The sequence below is a fragment of the Cavia porcellus genome, unplaced genomic scaffold (assembly GCF_034190915.1).
Source record: "Cavia porcellus strain 051 isolate PalLab524CR breed Dunkin Hartley unplaced genomic scaffold, mCavPor4.1 scaffold_1, whole genome shotgun sequence".
NCBI classification, from domain to species: domain Eukaryota; kingdom Metazoa; phylum Chordata; class Mammalia; order Rodentia; family Caviidae; genus Cavia; species Cavia porcellus.
In genome coordinates this window covers 189,144,496-189,163,954 of record NW_026947484.1, presented here as the reverse complement: position 1 = coordinate 189,163,954, position 19,459 = coordinate 189,144,496, and the positions used below count along the sequence as shown (strand labels likewise).

At 45.2% G+C, this 19,459-nt stretch overlaps 1 protein-coding gene and 1 non-coding gene across 6 annotated transcripts in view; one reads left to right on the top strand and one right to left on the bottom strand.

Annotated features, from left to right (window-relative positions):
* Anp32b (acidic nuclear phosphoprotein 32 family member B) overlaps window positions 1–2,591 on the top strand; it is an 82,596-nt gene extending 80,005 nt beyond the window's left edge. For both annotated transcript variants that reach the window (XM_003470718.4, XM_063224928.1), the window contains exons 6-7: window positions 1,141–1,210; window positions 2,146–2,591. In XM_003470718.4, the coding sequence (XP_003470766.2) occupies window positions 1,141–1,210; window positions 2,146–2,213 (138 nt within the window). In that variant the 3' untranslated portion in view covers window positions 2,214–2,591. The remainder of the gene's footprint in view (window positions 1–1,140; window positions 1,211–2,145) is intronic.
* On the bottom strand, window positions 2,282–19,433 carry LOC101788848 (uncharacterized). Of its 4 annotated transcripts, none has more exons than XR_010039418.1 (5): window positions 19,111–19,433; window positions 18,620–18,787; window positions 11,261–17,555; window positions 8,820–8,971; window positions 2,282–6,467 (listed from the first exon to the last, which is right to left on the bottom strand). It is a non-coding gene; the product is annotated as an uncharacterized LOC101788848 (transcript). The 4 variants fall into 4 exon arrangements; XR_010039419.1 differs by lacking the exon at window positions 2,282–6,467 and having other exon boundaries at window positions 11,261–11,344; window positions 13,147–17,555; XR_002791465.2 differs by lacking the exon at window positions 2,282–6,467 and having other exon boundaries at window positions 17,265–17,555; window positions 19,111–19,423.
* Between the last annotated feature and the right edge of the window lie 26 nt (window positions 19,434–19,459).

The following is a 19,459-nucleotide window of genomic DNA, read 5'->3' as shown; positions in this document are numbered from 1 at the left end:
GGGGATTGAACTCACGACCGCCTGCTTGCAAGACCGGTGCTTATGCCGCTGAGCTAGATCCCCAGCCCCCACCTGGTTACTTCTGTGGTGCTGGTGAAGAAGCCCCACGCCTCACACAGGCTGAACTAGTAGTGCGCCACTCCTGAGCTGCATTCCCAGCCCAGGGCATCTGCTTCCTTTTTGTAGTAAAGGCAAAATGGTTAAGGGAAGGACAAGGAAAAGGCTTCCTGAATAAAAATGTGAGTTTGATTAATTCAGTTTTTGTCCCCATTTATGTTGTAGCACTAAGGATTGAAGCCAGGGCTTCAACATTTGCTAAGCAAGTGTTCTACCTAGCCCCTAGCTACATCTCCAGCCCTTATACTCCTTTAAATGTCAAGTGGTAGGCTGACTGAATCCTAGCTAGACACAGAGCTCAATTCTGCAAGATACATTTTGGCTGTTCAACTTTTGAGAGAAAGGAATGAATCGGGTACTCAGTAGGATAGAAAAACTGGAAATGCTAAGAGTTGATAGTATGTTCCTTGTTGTATCAGAAAGAATTGCATGTTTACCAAGTTGGAAGTTCTTCATGTATACTTAGTTTCATTCAGTAAATGTATTGTATGTCTGCTGCCTTGGGAGAAAAGTAGGAATGTGGTCCTGTCCTGAAAGAGCCGGTAGTCTATAGGCACCATGACAACCATGGAAGAAAGAAATACCCTGACTCTCAGAAAGGTTTGGAAAACAGAATGTTTTTACTAAGAAGCTTGTTGTTATAAAGCAAAGCATTTGTATGATCTCGTAGGTGTTTGATGACTTAAGGCCTAGGGGAGTTTTCTGTAAGAATGGGAATATAACAAGGCCAGAGATACACAGCTTCGTGGTAAAGACCAACTTTCATGAACTTCTAGGCTCAGTCCCCAGAGCAAACACCTTACCTCCATACCCTCAGCAAAAGAGTAATATAGAAAAAAATCAGTACCAAATCTGCTGTGAAATTCAAGATTTTTAAATCATTTCTTAAAGTTTTCCTTTTAAGTTGTATACTAATTAAACATCTAACAAGCTGGTTGCTTATGAATAAAAGAATTTTAAGTATATTTCTTCTCAGTTTGGTAGGATTGATCTTACAGTGATGTGTTGTATATCATTCTTTAGGAAGAAGAATTTGGACATGATGGAGAAATTGATGAAGATGAGGAAGATGAGGATGAAGATGATGATGAAGGTGGGTCTGATGCATGAATTTTAGATCTCAGTTGGATGGAAGCCTGCACAGTAGCACCTGCCTGAATCCCAGCAGGGAGGAGGCTGGCAGGCAGATAGATTATGAGTTTGATGCCAGCCTGGGCTTCATAGTTCAAGGCCAGTCTGAACTCCAGACATAACAAGACCCTCACTCAAAACAGTTAGATGAAAATGTCCATCATTTAAAATGCCATACCACTGAGAAGATGATAAAATGCCTTTGGGCCATGTTCCTAGTGGTCTTGCTGAACTGGTACAGCCTCCCAGATCTGCTACAGGAGTTGTTGATGTTTGAGGGCTTGAAATCTGGCTGGTTTCTAGCTCCATGTTTCAGGTGGTTTTAGATCTCATCTCTCGGTTTACTGCCAACTAGGAGATCTCTGTGTTGAATTCTTTCATTATAAAGGCTAATTAATTGGGTCATAATTTATAGGATGGATAAACAGCACTTTTCCCAGTTTATTATGGGTGTTACTTTTTTCCCCACCACAACCAAGAATAGTGAAATGGTGGTCGGTTTATTTACCATATATTGAGAGTACAGACTGTCTTGGTCATTCAGGTCTTCAGAGAAGCAGGCTGCTGCTGGGCTGTGTGCTGGTTCATACTTACTCAGCGTCCACTCTTATGCCAAGCACCAAATCATTGGGTATTGCATTGAGAAGGATCTGGTCTCTCACCAATAGATTTTGAAATATGAATTTATAGATTTAATTAATTTCATTAAAATAGACATGAATTTTTATTAGTTGATAAAACAGGTTTCTATCCCTTGATCTCAAATATTCTAAGAATGTAAATATCCTAGAAATCCCATTTTTAATTTGTTTGTATCTCCTAATAGTGTTGTGTCCATTAGCACTGGCTTAGACAAAATGCCTTTTGTCTCAAAGTCAATTTTTGTTATTTGTGCAGAGGAGGAAGAAAGTGGAAAAGGTGAAAAAAGGAAGAGAGAAACAGATGATGAAGGAGAAGATGATTAAGACCCCAGATAACCTGCAAAAACAGAACTGTTCAGTATTGGTTGGACTGCTCATGGATTTGATAGCTGTTTAAAAAAAAAAAGGTAGCTGTGATACAAACCCCAGGACACCCACCCACCCAAAGAGCCAAAGAATAGTTCCTGTGACATTCCACCTTCTTCCTCTATTTAGTCCCTCTTGGTAATCTACTACCAAGCTTGGGTACTTTGCCCCAACAAAATTGTAAGCGTTGTTAGGTTTTTGTGTAAGACTTGCTGTAGCATGGATAGCTGTGATTGGTGAGTCAACCATCTATTGCTACCAGTTACACTGAGATTGTAACAGCATTTTTACTTTCTGTACAACAAAAAGCTTTGTAAATAAAATCTTAACATTTTGGGTCTGTTTTTTCATGCTTTTCTTTTTAATGAATTTTTTTCTTAACAATAGGACATTATATGTGACAATTGCCAAAAAGTATTTTTAAGACTTTAAGTGAAATAAATACATCACTCTTTGGTAAATCCTAGTTGTATGCTTACATTTTTAAAATTGAGCTGTGATTGTAAAGTAAGCTAATGTTAAAATACTAAACAGGGTGGACTTCATTTTTTTTTTTTTTTTTTTTTTGCATTGTTAGTGGGTGTTAATGAGAAAATGAATATACAGGTGTGTAGGGCCTTTTGAGTATCTACTCATTCTTAATGATGATACAGGAGAAATTCAGGCTTTTAGAAGGCTTGGGGGCTGGGGCTAGAGTTCTGGCAGAGCAGTTGCCTATCTAGCAAGTGTGAGGCCCTAGATTTAGTCTCTAAGCAACTTTTAATAATGTTTGCAATTGCATGCTCTGAGCTCAATGAAAACCTGTAAAGTAATGTTAAATTTGAGTATTACATGAATTAGGAAAAAGAATTGTCAAAAGGTCTTAACCAAGCTGGGTATGACACATGCCCATAATCCCAGCACTTGGTAAGTTGAGGCCAAGAGGGTCATGAATTTGAGTCCACTTTGGGGGTATATAATAAGATCAAGGCTGTCCTAAACTACACATGAAGCTGTGTCTAAAATGCACACAAAGGCCAGAATCCCAAAAAAGGAACTGAATTCTAATTCTGGCTCTGCTGCTTTTTCTATATGACCTTGTATTGACCTCCGGGTCCCTTCCCAGGCTACAATTGAAGGGGTGTGACCAAATGGCTTCTGAAGCCTTGCAGCATTGATGATCTGTGACCCTTGCTGACACAGAGGTCTAGAGGAAAAGATAGTTTCACACTAAGACTGAAATATGCATGGTTTGACTGACAAGAAAACAGAGAATAAGGTTTGTTACCAAGATAGGCATGGAAGAGACAGCAGTGTGTGGAAAGCCTCACCCACAGGCACTGCCTAAAACCAGCTTAACAGAAGTGGACATTTTCTCTATTCTTAAGCATTTTAAGGGGGCTGGGGGAAGGGAATATATTTCTAGTCTGTACTCAGTGGTTTAGCTGTTCAGTGAAAACAGCTATATGACAGTATTGTGCACAAGTGTTTGTTTTGTAGTGAAGATTTACGGGTTATTTTACTCCTAGCTGTAGTTACTGGAATGCATGTAAAAGCAATGTGAAAGGTTTGGAATCTTAACTGTATAGAAAAATTTAAATAGTCTGAATTGAGCCCCAAACTTGCGTAAAATTAAGTCATCTGTATACTTTATACGTACTCATTCTTCGTAAAGAAAAACAGTTTGAGCTGGGTGTGCTGTCACGTGCCTGAAACCCCAGCATTGGAAGGCTGAGGTAGGAGGATTGCTGAGTTCAAAGCTAGCCTGCATACTGCACAGTGAGATAATAAAAAAAAAAACGGAATTTGATTTCTGGTTTAACTCATGGCTTTTCCCCAACCACAGTGCCTCTGCCACTTAGCAAGTATTGTTTTTCTTGCTTCTATATGGTTATAAAACCTAGTATCTGTCAGACACCTAACATATTGCATGCTTATTGGCTGCAGGAGAGGAAGCAGCACTGGCTGAGCAACCAGCCGCCTCTGGAGCTTACAGTATCTAGGAAGGAAGAGACAGTAGCACGGGAGTGATCCTTACTAGACATAGCAACAAGATGCCCATGTGAGTGTGGGGCAGGTTTCTGGCTTTCTAGGGAAAGTTTCCTAGAGAGAAAAATATGTGAGCTGTGTGGGCAAATAAGGTTCAGAAATAGAAATGGAGACAAGGAGGGACAGTCATGCAAATGAATCAAAGATGGGAAATGGATGGGAACATGCAGACAGAAATAGGTAACATGCCTTCAGGGCTGAGGTGAGTTCCAGACCAGCCACTGCTGCATGGTGAGACCCTGTCTTTAAAAAAAAAAAATTAGTGAAGATCAAACAATAGAGAAGAGACTGAAGAAATTCAGACCTTTTGAATAGAGCAGTGATAGCAAACCTTTTAGAGACCAAGTGTCAAACTAACCCAAAGCCCACTTCTTATCACAAAGGGCCAACACTGATTAAACATGAATACTGAGGTGTTAGTCTAGCAAAAACTACATAAACATCTTTTACTTCAAAAATGGTAACATGCAACCACTGTCCAACAGCCTTGTTAGCCACGCCTTTCATGTATATTCACTGTGCTTGATCTATTGTAGCCGGTGAGATACTTAAGTTAGGATTTTATCTTTGTCATTTTTCTTTTACAATTAGTTTTCCCAGGTGCCTTTGGCATGAATCTGTCCTCTGGGAGACGTGTGAGGCTCAGTGGTGAAAGAACTAGAGGAGCAGGGCTGGGGGTGTCACTCAGTAATAGAGTCTCCCTAGCATGTGTGAGGCCTTAGGGCTAAGAGTTGGAGAAGCTTTTGCTGATATTACTCAGCAGTCCTATTTCTGCACTTCTATGTAAACTCCGTTGAGTAGGTTTGCAACAAATATTTGAGCCCTGGGTGGGAGCTGCCAGAGCTGGGTGACCAGTTCTGACTTGTAAGACCACTGGAGTTGAGATCCCCAGATGCCTGCCTGTGCAATGTCAGCATGTCATTTGAAGCCACAGTTCTGTCCTCTAAAATACAAAGGCTATTGCTTACTGGAGAAATTGGAGGGCAGGCAAGGGGCAAGACCAAGAACTGACCCACAGTGTCCTGGTGAAGTACTAAAAGAACCTAGCCTACCGAGGCTGGGCGGTGACTCAGTGGTAGAGTGCTTGCTTGGCATGCACAAAGTCCTGTATTCAATCCTTTGCAGTTATTTAAAAAAACAAACTGCAGAGAACCTAACCTAGAAACCGCACGGTGTGTTCTCAGCACTGTGCTCCTGAGTTTAGTTCACACCAGCCACAGGAACCCAGGTCCTAAAAAGCAATGCTACTTGCTGCTGTACAAATGAAAGCCATTTAGAGCCGGGTGTGGTGGCTCATGCCTGTAATCCCAGCACCCGGGAGGCTGAGGCAGGAGGATCATTGTGAGTTTGAGACCAGCCTGGGCTACAAAGCGAGCTCAAGGCCAGTCTGAACTGCATAGCGAGACCCTGTCTCAAAAAGATAAAAAAAAGAAATGAAAGCCGTTTTGTGGGAGATGCTTGTACCCTTCATCTCCGTAACTGACACACAGTCATGTTAGATGCAGGAGGATGCAGCCTTGTCCTGGTCTGGCATTCCTGTTTAGCTCGCACTACCTGGTCGCAGGGAAGGTTGAGGCAGAGCCGCAAAGGGGATTCCGTGTACCCTGTTTTGTGACCTGCTTTCCCAGCTGTGTCACATTGTGCTGACATCAATTTTAATGAGGCTATGATACCGCTGTGTTGACAGTTTGAAAAGGGAGTCGAGTTACTGACAGACTTCTACCAGCCAAATAATTGCCCTGCAGGAGAGCCAAGACCGGTGAGTGTGGAGTTCTTCCCAGGGCCCACTGGGCCCGCTGGAGCATGGGAGAATGTGGAGGAAGAAGTTATCTTTAGAGCTGCTCTTCTGATTAAGAGACCTGCCCTTGGCTCATCACAGCACGGGTGCCACTACAGTGCTGGGGAGGAGTAGGGATGTGAGGGTGGTCTCAAATGGTGCAGAACAGGCATTTCGGTCACCGGCTGGTATTCCCTCTCTGAGTCTCCAGGTTTTACTGAAGACACAATACCCAAGCTACACAAGCTTGCAAGTCCTCCCAGCTATCCACATTCCAGGATGGTATGCAGTGAGTTTTAGCCAGCAGCAGGGATGCTAGCCATTGCTTCTCATGTTGTTCCTCCTGATTTCTCGCCAGAGGAGCCGCCAAGAGTTGGAGCTGGTGGTGATAGCAGCTGTGCCCTAGACTGATGGAGGAGACAAGAAGAGACTAGTAGCAGGAGGCTAGTGAGGAGGCTACTGGTCATCCAGGTAAGGCCAAGTGAGGACTGCACCCCTCCTTCCGACCCCAGAGGAGCAAGATGTCTTCTGGAAGCTACAGTAGGAACATGACGCTAGTAGGGTGCTTGGGCTAGTTGATCCTATACTACAACTTGTTTTTTTAATTTCAAATAAAACTACTTTATTAAGCCAGAAACTTGCATACCACACAATTTAAAAACTTAAAATATAAGAATCAGTACATTTCTGTACATGAGCAGAGTTGTACAAATGTAACCATCTTCAAACTTAGGTCAGTTTTATCCCAAATCAAAGCACTGTACCTACTAGCTGACATCTTTTAATCCCTCTCCACTAAATCTAGGACTACTAAGCTAGTCTTTATCTTAGAGTTTCCTGCGTTTTTTTCAGACAGTCTCACTATGTAGGCCACATTAGCCTTAAACTAGTTAGCGTCCTACCTCAACACCCCCAAACCTGAAATTAAAGAGAAGTACTACCATGTCGAGTTTACAGTGTTGCCCAGACTGGCCTTGAATTCCTCAGCTCAGCCAATCCTGCATCAGCCTTCTGAGTACTACAGGTGCACACCGCCACACCTGGCTTCAGTTCTATTTTGTTTGAGACAGGGTCTCACTATATAATCCAGGCCTTGGACTCACTATGTAGTCCGGCTGACCTGGAACTCAGAATGATCCTCCTGCCTCAGCCTCCCAAGTGCCGGGATTATAGATGTGCACCAACACGTGGCTAACTGCCATTTCTGATGTAAGCAATGATGGCCCATGATGTGTCCATGGCACGCTATAGTTTATATCACTGTTTTATAGCCATTACCTGCTAAAGGAGCCAATGAGCACCTTACCTCCATCTTCCAGATGAGGAAACTAAGGCTCAGGGTTTGTTTCAAGGTGAGTTAGTGTTAGAGGGGGTGTGGTGGCTCATGCCTGTAATACCAGCACTTAGGAGGCTGAGGCAGGAGGATCGTTGTGAGTCCGAGACCAGCCTGGGCTGTGAGCTCAAGGTCAGCCTAAACTACATAGTGAGACCCTGTCTCATAAAAAAACAAAACAAGATGAGTTAGTGTTGCCAAGTCCCAGCATGTCCAGCAAAGCTGATGTCCTTCCCTGCCATGGGCCATTCCCAGGGAGACTTGGCTTCACATCCTACTGCTTGCTCCCATCCTGCCTTCTCAGCCTTCTCCTTGCCGCTTGCCCCCACATGCCCCACGGGATGGCCTGCACACTCCTACACATCTCACTGCAGCCTTCATGCTGTGCACTCTCCAGACACTCTCTCCAGCTGTACAAGCACAAGCCATCATGCAAACACAGGTTCGCCAGTTTACCCTGAGAGATATTACAGACAGGTAATACAGGTGCAGAGCTGCATGGAGTAAGACCTGCAGGCTTTTCAAGTGTGTGACCTGCCTTGGGGAAGAGAAATTCTATTTTCTATAGCTTTCCTTGGAAAAGGAGTTTACAAGTCAGAAACATGGATGAAAATCAAAAACTATAACTTTTATATTTTATTACAGAGTATGCCCTGCTGTTGGTAAGACAGAGAATCATTTAAAAGACTTGTGACAGATAGGGGTGTAGCTGAGTGGTACAGTGCTTGCCTAACACGTACAAGGCCCTGGTTCCGTCTCCAGCATCACAAAATAAATAAATGAAAAATACGAACCTTTACTTCCTTTCGTTTTTTGGCTAGGGTCTCACTATGTAGTTCAGAGTGACCTTGAATTCACTCTGTGGTCCATGTTGGCCTTAAACTTGCAGTGATCCTTTTGCTTCAGCCTCCTGAGTGGTGGGATTATGGGTACATGTCATCAAGTACATATCGTGAAGGTTTTAACTATTTGATATTCTGCATGTGTCCAACATTAGGACTCATTCTCTTTAGTAGGTCAGTGTCTTCTTTAAAATGTGCAGGTGAGCCAGGCATAGTGGTGCATGCCTGTAATTGCAGCACTGGGGAAGCTGAGGCTGGAGGGTCACTGCAAGTTTTAGGCCAACCCGAGCTACATAGTGAGTTCAAGCCAACCTGAACTACATAGCCAGACTCTGTCTCCTAAGTGAACAAACAAAAATAAAATAATGAAATGTAGAACTAATATTGGATGACGAATCTTTTGACCCAGACATGGTAGAAACAAGACTGGGCCAAATATTGCAAGCATGCGCTCATTCCAGGAAAAGTTTTATGGAGAGGGGAGCAGCCCAACTGGGCCTTGGCTGAGGAGTCAGCAGTTGGTCAAGAGAGTGACCAAGCTGCTGCTCACAGAACAGCAAATAGAGCAGCAAGTTTTTACTCACTTTTCTGGAACAGGCTGAAGCCCATTAATTTTTATTGGTTGGTCTAGGGCAGAGTTCCACAATTGGCTTCTAGTGATAGATTTGGATCCCTGGTGGTCATGGTCACCTCTTCCCGGAGGATGCTGAACATTCCTGGATCCGGCACCATCACCCTGCAAAGAACATTCCAGGCTTGAACTTGGTTGGAGCCACTGAGTTCCTGTCACAGCTGGCATCCCCACCTTGCCCACATGGCCTAGCCTTATGATGCAGCCGAGGGACGTTTGGTGCTTGAGCTGCTGATGAAACACAAGGCTGGAGAAGGAACACACACCTGCACCAGGGGCAGTTGGACAAATTAACCCCACATCACAGTCTCAGACAAAACGAGTTCCCCTTTTTAATCCTCTACCCTCTCTTCCCTCCCATTTTCCCATCCACATCCCCCATTTCCATCTTTTCAAAGAGCCAACTCTGATACTTTGATCCTTTGTGTTATTTTTTAGTCTCAATTTCATTAATTTCTGTTCTAATCTTTACAATTTCTTTATTCCTTCCTTAGTTTCGGATTTAGACTGTTCTTGTTTTCCTAGGACATGAGCTGCATCACCCAGTTGAGATCACTCTGTTCTTTTATGCGTGCATTCACAGAACACAAATTTCCCACTTAGAACTACTTTCACTGCATTCGATAGGTTTTGGTAGGAGCACAGCCATTGTCCTTTTCCAAGACCTTTTTATTTCTTCCCCAGTTTCTTCTGAGATCCATTGATTATTCAATAATGTATTATTTAGTTTCTATGTGTTTGCACATTTTCTGTGGGTTCTTCTACTGTTAATTTCTAGCAAAGCAATTTTATAAATGATCAACATATTTCTGTGCAGAGCTGAGTAGACTATGACTCAAAGGTTAAGACAACAAAGGGGACAGATACTATATAAAGACAGAGATGTTGCTGGGCACGTTGGCACATGCCTGTAATCCCAGCACTCAGGACATGAGGCAGAAGCATCGCCACAAGTTTGAGACCAACCTGGGCTACATAGCAAGTTCAAGGCCAGCGACATAATGAGACCCTGTCTCAAAAAAAAAAAAAAAAAAAAAAAAAAAAGAGATGGAGATGCCAATCCTTTTATGGCATTTTAGTCACCATCAGACACTATAGACTCAAATGAGAAGTCAGTATTGTGAACAGTCAGATTTCAGACCTGCAGGAAATAACCCAGGCGACTGTTACTATGACCCATATGTCAGAGGTACTGCCTGCAGCAAAGCTAGTGAGAAATTCACCACATATTATCCAGTTGTGTAGCCTCAAAAATTGATGATTTTAAGTTGACTAAAAGCAAGTGAGGCTAGGTTTATTTTCATAATAACAATTTCTCACTTTATGGAAAGATTCTGTTTCTATCATTTTATCAGGGTCTCATAATGAGTTTGTTCAAATATGCCATGCTTTTTTTTTTTTTTTTTTTTTTTTTTTGTCTTTTTTTGTTTTTATCGGTACCAGGGATTGAACTCAAGACTGCCTGCTTGGAAGATAGGTGCTTATGCCGCTGAGCTAAATCCCCAGCCCCAAATATGCCATGCTACAAAGTGTAATAACTTACTGGGTACAGAAGTTTGTCATCCCAGGCTTCTGACTTTCCATTGTCCCCCCATGGTGGTCCCCATGGTGGTTTGCTGCTTTCCATTGTCCCCCCATGGTGGATAGAGCCAGTGGAGGGTCTATCACGAGTGTCCTGCCCCTTGTTCTAGTATTAGATTTCTATTATATAGCCTTAGCTGGGGCTCCTCTTGGTATGACCTATGGACACGGCACTGGACTCGATGCATGGATGCTTCCTAGGAGTGCTGTGCGCTACGGCTGAGTCTGTCTCCCTGCCCCCCGCCCCATCCTGGATGTGGTTTCATGACACTGTAGGCTCCTGTGAAGTTTTTTGGTCTGACAGTGTTCTCCCCTGAGTGACTCCTCTAGAGACTACTCAGCACAGTGAAAAAGGAAGTCCCCTTCGGGTCATGCAAGACCCACTCTTCAGGTCTCTGCTGAATATGGGGACAGTTCTTTGAGAAAAGCAAGATAGTAGATACCCACAGGGTATCACTAGGGCAGAGAAACTCCTGGAGTAAAGTCAGAACCATTCTAAACATGGAAGGGGACTGCCTATACTACCCGAGTCAGAACCAAAGCCACACTTGTGAGTTGAGAAACTCACTGCACTCACTCGCTTGTTTGATATTTGTTGTTCTGTGATAATGTTATTTATATGGAAAGGCTCAACTGTCAGCAGATCATGAGTTATATTTACGCATGGGAATAGAAAGAGGAACAAGGTAGAAAGTCCTGAGGGCTCAGAACTTACAGGCTAATGGGCAGAATAATTACACAAATAGGCAGTTACAACAGAGCATGTAAGTTCTTTTGCCCAAAATGAAGACAAGAAAGGTTTATTTAGCTTACAGTTTGTGGAGGTTTCAGTCCATACTCTGCTGGCTCCTAGGTAGGGTGGTGTGGCTGAGGGGCAGCCGTTCATGTTCACGGCGACTGCAAGTGACAACAGCATAAGAGCAAAAACAAGGAGGAACAGGCCTCTGTCCCTCCCCATATTGTATGCCAGTTGCCCACCTCTGGGTGGGTGCAGCACTCACACTGCCAATCCCAGCACTAGACAACAAACCAACCACAAACACTAGACTTAGTGGCCTCCATGAGTGAATGAGGCTTGTGGGGGGACACTTAAACCACAACAGTGGCATAAGGTGGTGAGAATTGAGAGGCAGCAGGGTAGGGATAGGGCTCCAGAGGAAAAGATGCCAATCTCTGTGACCTGAGCACAGAGTAGGAGGGAACCAGGCAACCCTGGTTGGAAGGAAGAGAGTTCCAGGCTGAAGAAACTGCATGCGCCAAGGGCCACAGGCCAAGGACTGAGAGATCCTCGGCAGGGTGGAGCACAAGCTGCATAAAAGGATGAGTCTGGAACAGTGGGAAACGGGAAACAGACTGGATTTTATTCTAGGAGTGTGCAGGAATTTTGAAGGGCTTTAAACAAGGAAGTGATATGATTAAAAAAAATTTTTTTAATTGTATATTGAGCCAGACATGGTGGCTCTCACCTGTAGTCTCTGCAGCCTGCAAGGCTGAGACGGGGTCTGCCTAGGCAACTTAGTGAGATCCTGTCTCAACATTTTACACTTATTTTTTTTTTCTTTTTAACGGTACCGGGGATTGAACTCACGACCACCTGCTTGCAAGGCAGGTGCTTATGCCGCTGAGCTAAATCCCCAGCCCCTGTCTCAACATTTTAAAAAAATGTTTTTTTTTAAGGGCTATAGCTTAATGTGAAGACCTTAAGTTCAGTTTTACTCCTGAAAAAAAGAAAAGAGAAAGTGGAGAAAGGGGAAGTGGATTGTATTGTATTGCAAAGTTCAGGAATCGATTTGGGCTCCATCAGTACAGGTTTGCCCCTGAATTTACAGGTGTGACAGTCACCCAGGGAGGCTATGGGGAATATGTAAGACGAAAAAGCACTCAAAGGCCAGAGATACAGCTCAGGAGCATGGCACCTGCCTGGCAAGTGCTAGGTCCTGAGTTCAATTCCAGGTACAAAAAAAAAAGGAAAGAAAAAAAAGAGCACCCAACAGAACCCGGTGGCACCTGGTGTGGAAAGGAGGACAGGAGAAGAGAAATCTGCAGATAAGGGGCAGCCAGAGCAGTCTGAAGACAGCAGGAGAGCGATGCTACCCACGGTTCAGATGACACCACAGACAGTGTCCCCAGAAGGCCGGGGGTCCCCTGTGTGCAAGGCAGCATATAGATAACGCCCAGGGTGCAGCACTGCTGACTGTTCAGAGGCCGGGTTAGGAGCACCAGGAGGGTGAGGAGGGAGACAGTGGAGACAGTGAATCTCCCGCAGAGGTTTCCCTGTGAAGAGCGGTGTGGGGCAGGCTGCGGCGAGACCAGGGCTGGGGGAGCCTTCTTTCCTTGAATACTCAGTGTCATGGAAGATGAGGTCAGATACACAGATGCACACAGAGGACTTTCCCAGAAGCCTGCAGCAACACTAAGATTAGTGCTTGGAAATTAAGAGACAGAAGATTTAGACTTGCCTTAAAGAAAAGTAAAGAACAAATGAATGGAACTGAAAATGAGTGGAAAGCGCTCTGCAGAGCCCAAGAGGAGAAGAGCTGAGGAGAAGAGAAGAGAAGCAAATCCTAACTCACCGGGTCTGAACAGTGAGCGGAGGCACTGTTCATAGATTTGGATTCTTGATCCCATCCCACATTTTCTTTTAAGGAGGAGGCATGCAACTAACAAGTGAACTCTGAGCTTCCAGTGGTCAAACACACCTGTAATCCCACCACTCTGGGAGGCTGAGGCAGGAGGATGACCAACTGGAGCACAGCCTGGGAAACTCGGTGACTTAGCAAGACTGTCTCAAAATAAAAATTAAAAAAAAAAAAATAAGACGGTTGAGAATTTACAGTGTCAAGACTCTGGATTCAATCCTCAATACCATAAATAAATAAATAAATAAATAAATAAATAAAGTGAACTCTGCATTTCTGAATGAGGTTGGCTGGAAAATTCCCTTTATTTATGCATCATTGAGGGTCTCACATCTTATACAAAAATTAATTCAAAATTAGGAGTGGTGGTGCACGTCTGTAATTCCCAGCACTCTGGAAGGCTGAGGCAAGAGAATTCAAATTTGACCCCGGTCTTGCAAATTTAGCAAGACTCTGTCTCAAAAAATGAACTGGAATGAGGAGATAGCTCAGTGCGAAACCCCGTTTCAACTGTCAGTACCACAGAAGAGATAGATAGATAGATGAGACTCCAAATGGATCACAGGCTGAAGTGTAAACATAAAACTCCCCGAAAACGTTTCTTAAGAGAGAAACTTTATGTCTAGGGTTAGGCAAAGTGCACTTAAACTTAGTCCAAAAATCGTGATCCATCCAAGCAAGAAATGAAAACTAGACTTCATTTATTCTGATTTAGATCTAAAATGTCCCCCCAGAGCTTCTTGCGTTGGGAGTGGATTGTGGGGTTCCATAGTCATCAGTGGATTAATCCATTAAGGTGTGGTCAAGCTGCTGTGCTGGAGGGGTGGTAGCGTCCAGCCGGAAAAGCCTGGGCTGTGGGCCTGGCCTGGAAGGGTTTATCCCCGCCCCCAGCTCCCCTCTCTCCCGGCTTCCTGATGGCCCAAAGAGCCCCTCCAAGCTCTTCTATTGTGCTTGGAGCCTGCTGACTGTGAACTAAAGCTTCCACAACTGTGAGCCAAAATAAACCTCTTCTCCTTTAAGTTGTAGGGTACTGAGCCACCATGATGAGGAAAGTGATTCGGATGTCATCAAAACCGAAAGCCTTTTCTTGGCAACAGACCTTGTAACAGAGATCAAAAGGGCAAGCCGCAGCTCCTGGCCAGGAGAAACTTTGTAAACCACATAGCTAACAGAAGAACTAATGTCAAGAAATAGGAGGGACTCTGAAAACTCAGGCACCACCAACTAATAGAATTAGGAAACAGGCAAAAAAATACAAAACATTTTCACCAAAGAGGCTATGCAAAGGGCACATAAGCCCACGAAAAGATGGCCCTTTAATAAACACAAATAACCACCACAGTGAGCTGCCACTCCACTGTATCAAACTGGGAAAAGTAAAAAATAGTTACGCCAACTGCAAGAGAAAATGCAAGGACACGGGGAAACAAGGTACTGACATTCTGGAAAACGTTGTTTCTACAACTGAACATACAAGCACCTATGACTCAGATACTGCACTGTTGGGCATTATTAAAGAAAGTGAAAACTCATGTTTACACACACTAATATGTGCAAAAATGTTTAGTCATATTCATAGTTCCAAAAAGAAAATAACCAGATGTTCTTCAGAAAGGTAAAAGGGTAAATAAACAGTGCTTCACCCAGTGCATGGAATGCAACTCATCAGTAAAAAGGAACACAGGACGATATACCAGCTATCTGGATAAATCCCTAGAAAATTATGCTGAGGGACCAAAGCTTCTGGTAAAAGATTAAAAGCTATGAGGTTCCATTTATACAGTTTGTTTTTGTTTAAGACAGGGTTTCACTATGTAGTTAAGCCTGGCCTTGAGCTCACTTTGTAGCCCAAGGGGGCTACAAATCCCAGCCTCCCAAGTGCTGGGATTACAGGTACACACCACCAGCTTTGGCCTTACACACTGTTCTTAAAGTGAGAGAGTTGTAGCTCTGGTTTCCAGGGGATGGGGTAGGATGCGCTGGAGGGAAGTGGGTATCTGTGGGCAAAAATAAGACAATTAGGTGCTGGTCTTCATTACCAGTCTTGGGAGACTAAACCTGGCTGACACCTACGTCTATCCCCAGCACCCATATCCGGGTAACTGCCTTTCTGGTTTGAGACATCCTAGCAAGTGTAAAGTGGCATCTTATTGTGGTTTTGCTTTGCATTTCCCGAGGGCTAATGACACTGATCATCTTCTTATGAGCTTACTGACCAGGATGTCCTTTTATCCTGTTTTTCATGATTGGATGGTTTAGATCAAAATGTCCCCAAGTTTTGGAAGGTGACTGGGTCACGGAGATACTGTACTCATTGGTGGATTAGCTCACTGACGACACTATGGAATTGAGGCCTGGCTGCAAGAAATGAGTCACTGAGGTGTGACCTGGAACAGTGCGTTCTTTTGAGTTTTTGAGACAGGGTCTTGCTGTGTAGCCCAGGCTGGCCTCCAACTCCTCCTCCCACCTACACCTCCCCAGGGCCAGGCTCACGGGTGTGTGCCACCTCCCCAGCTCTGGAGGAGTGTGTTCCAGTCCCTGCTTTTCTCCTCTCTCTCTGCTTCCCAGCTGCTTGGGATGAGCAGCTCTCCTCTCCATGCACTTTTACTGTGGCCCTGGAGCCATGCAACTATGGACTACACTAATCCAAAATAAATCTCTCCTTCTTTACAATGAGTGTGGTGGGTATTTTGTATCAGTAACAGAAAAGTTAATACAGTTTGACATGGGACTCATGAATTCACTGAGCTGGTACATATCTACTTCTTTTATAGTTTGTTTTCTCAGTTGCCCAAGTTGGTCCGAAACTTGCAACCCTCCTGCCTCAGGCTCTTTAACAGCTAGGATTACAAGCATGCACCACTGCACCCATTTCCAAACAGATCTTTGAACACATCTGGATCAGTGTGGTTAGCATCAAGTTGGCATCACATAGCTGAGGCCAGGTTGCCACGGCGTGTTCTAGTGGCCTAGGACTGTGTCAGATGACAAGACAGCAAGCAGGCTGGGGGTTAAGGTCTGGGCCTTCCACCTGAGGACACAGGTGAACTGGAAGCTAAGGATGAGGAGGAGCCTCAGATCTGGGAACGGACCAGCCCAGCTAGGCCTAACCACTGCCCTCTGGTGGTGGCTATCCCCATTTTGCAGAGGAGGAAGTCATCCTGTGAGGACCCAGGTAGGGAGAGAAGGACCACGATGATTTTTTGATTTTGGGTTTTTGAGACAAGGTCTCACTAACTATGTATCCCAGACTGGCCTCAAACTAACAGCAATCCTGCTGCATTGGCCTCCAAATTACAGGCACCTTCCACCATGCCCAGCCTTAGCATTATTGTTGTTTGTTCTTTTGAGACAGGATCTTGCTTTGTAGTCTAGGCTAGCCTTGAATTCACTATACAGCCCAGGCTAGCCTTGAATTTGAGGTGATCCTCCTGCCTCAACCTCTTGAGTGCTGGATTACAGGCATGTGTCACTCCACCCAACCCTCGAGAGCAGACTATCATCATTTGCAATTGGGATTGGGTAAGAATTTCAGCCTAAATGCTGCCTCTTCATAAAGACTGTTTATTTGGTTTTATAGTACTGGGGATTGAACACAGGGGCCTCATGCCAAGCAAGTGGGCTAGCTCTGCCCTATTTTATTCTATTTAGTTTAGTTTTTTGTTTTTTCTTAAAACAGTTTCACTATACAGTTCAGGTTGGCCTTGAATTCACTTTGTAGCCCAGGCTGGCCTTGGACTCTTGCTGAACCTTCTACCTCAGCCTCTGGAGTGCCATTTTTATTGTAAAACAGTGTCACTAACTTGCCCAGGCTAGCCCCAAATGGGTGGCTTCAGATTCATGGTGCTTCAGCCCCTGAACAGCTGGGCCATCATGCTTCGCTTTCTAAAGTAGGTCGCCGAGTTTGAGGATAGCTCAATGGTATAGCACACTCAGCCCTGGACTCCATCTTCAGTGCACATGCGTGCACACACACACACACACACACACACACGCACACACACAAAGTTTTTACTGGTCTGACACAGAGCACTCTGTTTTTCTATGGCCCTGGCACTGGCTGTTGTCCCTGGCACATAGCAGACTCAGGAAAGATGTCCTGGATGTGTATGTGAGGTCCTTTTGGGAACTGGTGAGCTGAGTCTCAAAATCCTTCAAGGGAGATACGAGTCACTTACACCTCTCGCACCCCTGAGGCACGGGCAGGGGCAGGGACTTGTTCTCTGGGACTAAGGCCCAAGGCTGAGGAAGCAGGTCGGGTGGGCTGGGTGTGACCTGCAAGGTTGCCATTAAGCAGAATGATTAAGAACCTTGAGAGGATCAGGCTCCAGCCAAGTGACAGCAGGGCAGGTCGCTGACAGCTGGGATTGGGGAACATGAGTGGCTCCATACTTCACTTCTGCAGAGAGCTTGGCAGAAAGCTGGCCTCAGTGACCGGAAGTCATGTTCCCCAAGAGGCTAGATGAGGCCTGAGGAGTAAACGGATGAAGTCACTTCCACTTAGATTTTACATCCCTCTCTTCTCTTTCACACTCGCTCATTCAGAAAATGTTTATCTGGCCTGGTAATCTCCACTGAGACAGGAGGATCACAAATTCAAGGCCAGCCTGAACCTATTGGGATCCTATCTAGCAGTGGGGGTTGGGTGGCCCAGTGATAGAGTGTTTGCATAGCATGTTCGAGTCCCTGGCTGTGATCTTCAGACCAGAACACCTGCTAGGTGCTAAGCAGTCCTATGCTTGGTGATGCAGATGAAGCAGAACATAATCCAGGCCCAGATTTTAAGGTGCTCCATGAAGGACACAGTTCTATGGCTCTGCAGAGCACAAGGCAGAGCAGGTCTCTGCCTACCCTGGGCACCACATGTCCCCAGTGCTTGGTGCTGAGTGGGTATTGAAGGAGCTTCCTAACCTGAAGGAGCTCTAGTCTAGAGGGACTGACAGTCCAGAGAAGAGGCATCTACCTTAAGGGTGAGAAGTGGTAAAAGGGTTCCCTGTGCAACTAGAGAAGGCTGTCAGTCCAGGGAAGGGTCTGAGATACAAGGTCTGCCAGTTTGAAGGACTCAGAACAAAGTGGCCAGCCTGGCTCTGTAGGATGGAGGTAGAGGACACAGAATGAGGACACAAAGGAAACCGTCTGTGCCAAGGTGTGGAGGGGACAGAATACTATGACCTTTTAGGGGGACCCTAAGCAGTTCAGTGTAGCTAGAGCAAATGGTAAAAAAAAACAAAACAAAACAAAACTAGGCAGAGTTTAGGCTGGAGGACGCACTCAGGGTGGCCCTAGGATTTAATGTGGAAACTGGGGCCCCATGTCCAAGCTCAGCCCCATGACCCTGGAACAGTGATTCCTGCTTCAGCCCCCCAGCTCTCCATCTCCTTTCTTTTGCTGCTTCCCCTTGTTTTTCAAACATGAATTTCCTCAGAACCCCTAGATTCTGAAATGCCCTTCCAGCCCAGATCCATTTCCCAGCTGCTTTAAACAACTGAGTCGCCACAAGAAAGGTCTCCTTTTGTCCATTTTCTTTCCTTACCTCCTCTTTACCACCAAATCTGCAGCTTCAGTCGCACTCTATCGCAAGGCAACGACCTCTTCTTGTTCCTTACTGTCCCGCGTACTGTGCCTCACTTCCTCAGGAAACAGACTGGTCGCTGTCCGCAGCAGATTTTCCTCTGAGTATTGGGGTTGCCTTTCCTGTTGCCTGGTGGACAGTTTTAAGTGTTCATTTATAACATATCCAGAATCTGCGCTCTTTTTCCCACTGGTACTTTGCGCATCGGTTCCGGTAAGTCAATCGGCCTAACTCTGGCCAGTTTTATCCACCACCCAAATGAATGTACTAAGAGCCCTGGCTGCAAACAGCTCACAGTCCCAGTACCAGCTCTGCCCTAGCTTTTCGCGTGGCTTTGAAAAAGTCACCGGGACTTCTTGAACCCGTTTCCTCTCATAGAAAATAGAAAAGGGTGTCCATTTATTGAAAATTTACTACACCAAGTACTGTGACCAAGGGGTTCTATACATTACCTCACAGTTCCATATCATGTTTCCCGCTTCAGGTAAAAAAGCAAATAAGGCTCAGAATCAGTGTATATGACCAAGAGCGGGTTGGGATTCTAATTCTAGAATCCCAGTGGTTTCCATTACACCGCAGGGAGAAGCGCTGTGTCCACGCCCTCAGGAGCCGGGCACAGGTTCAATCCAGCGGAGGCGACCGCCAACCTCGCGCAGCCCAGCTCTGCAAGCTCCGTAAGCTCCGCAGCACAGCGCTGCCTACCGACCGCCGCTTGCCCTGGGAGGGACCGATCGCGGCCTCCAGGACCAGGAAGCCCCGCCCCGTCGCCCTTCCGCCGAAGGCTCCGCTCGCGTTCCTGAT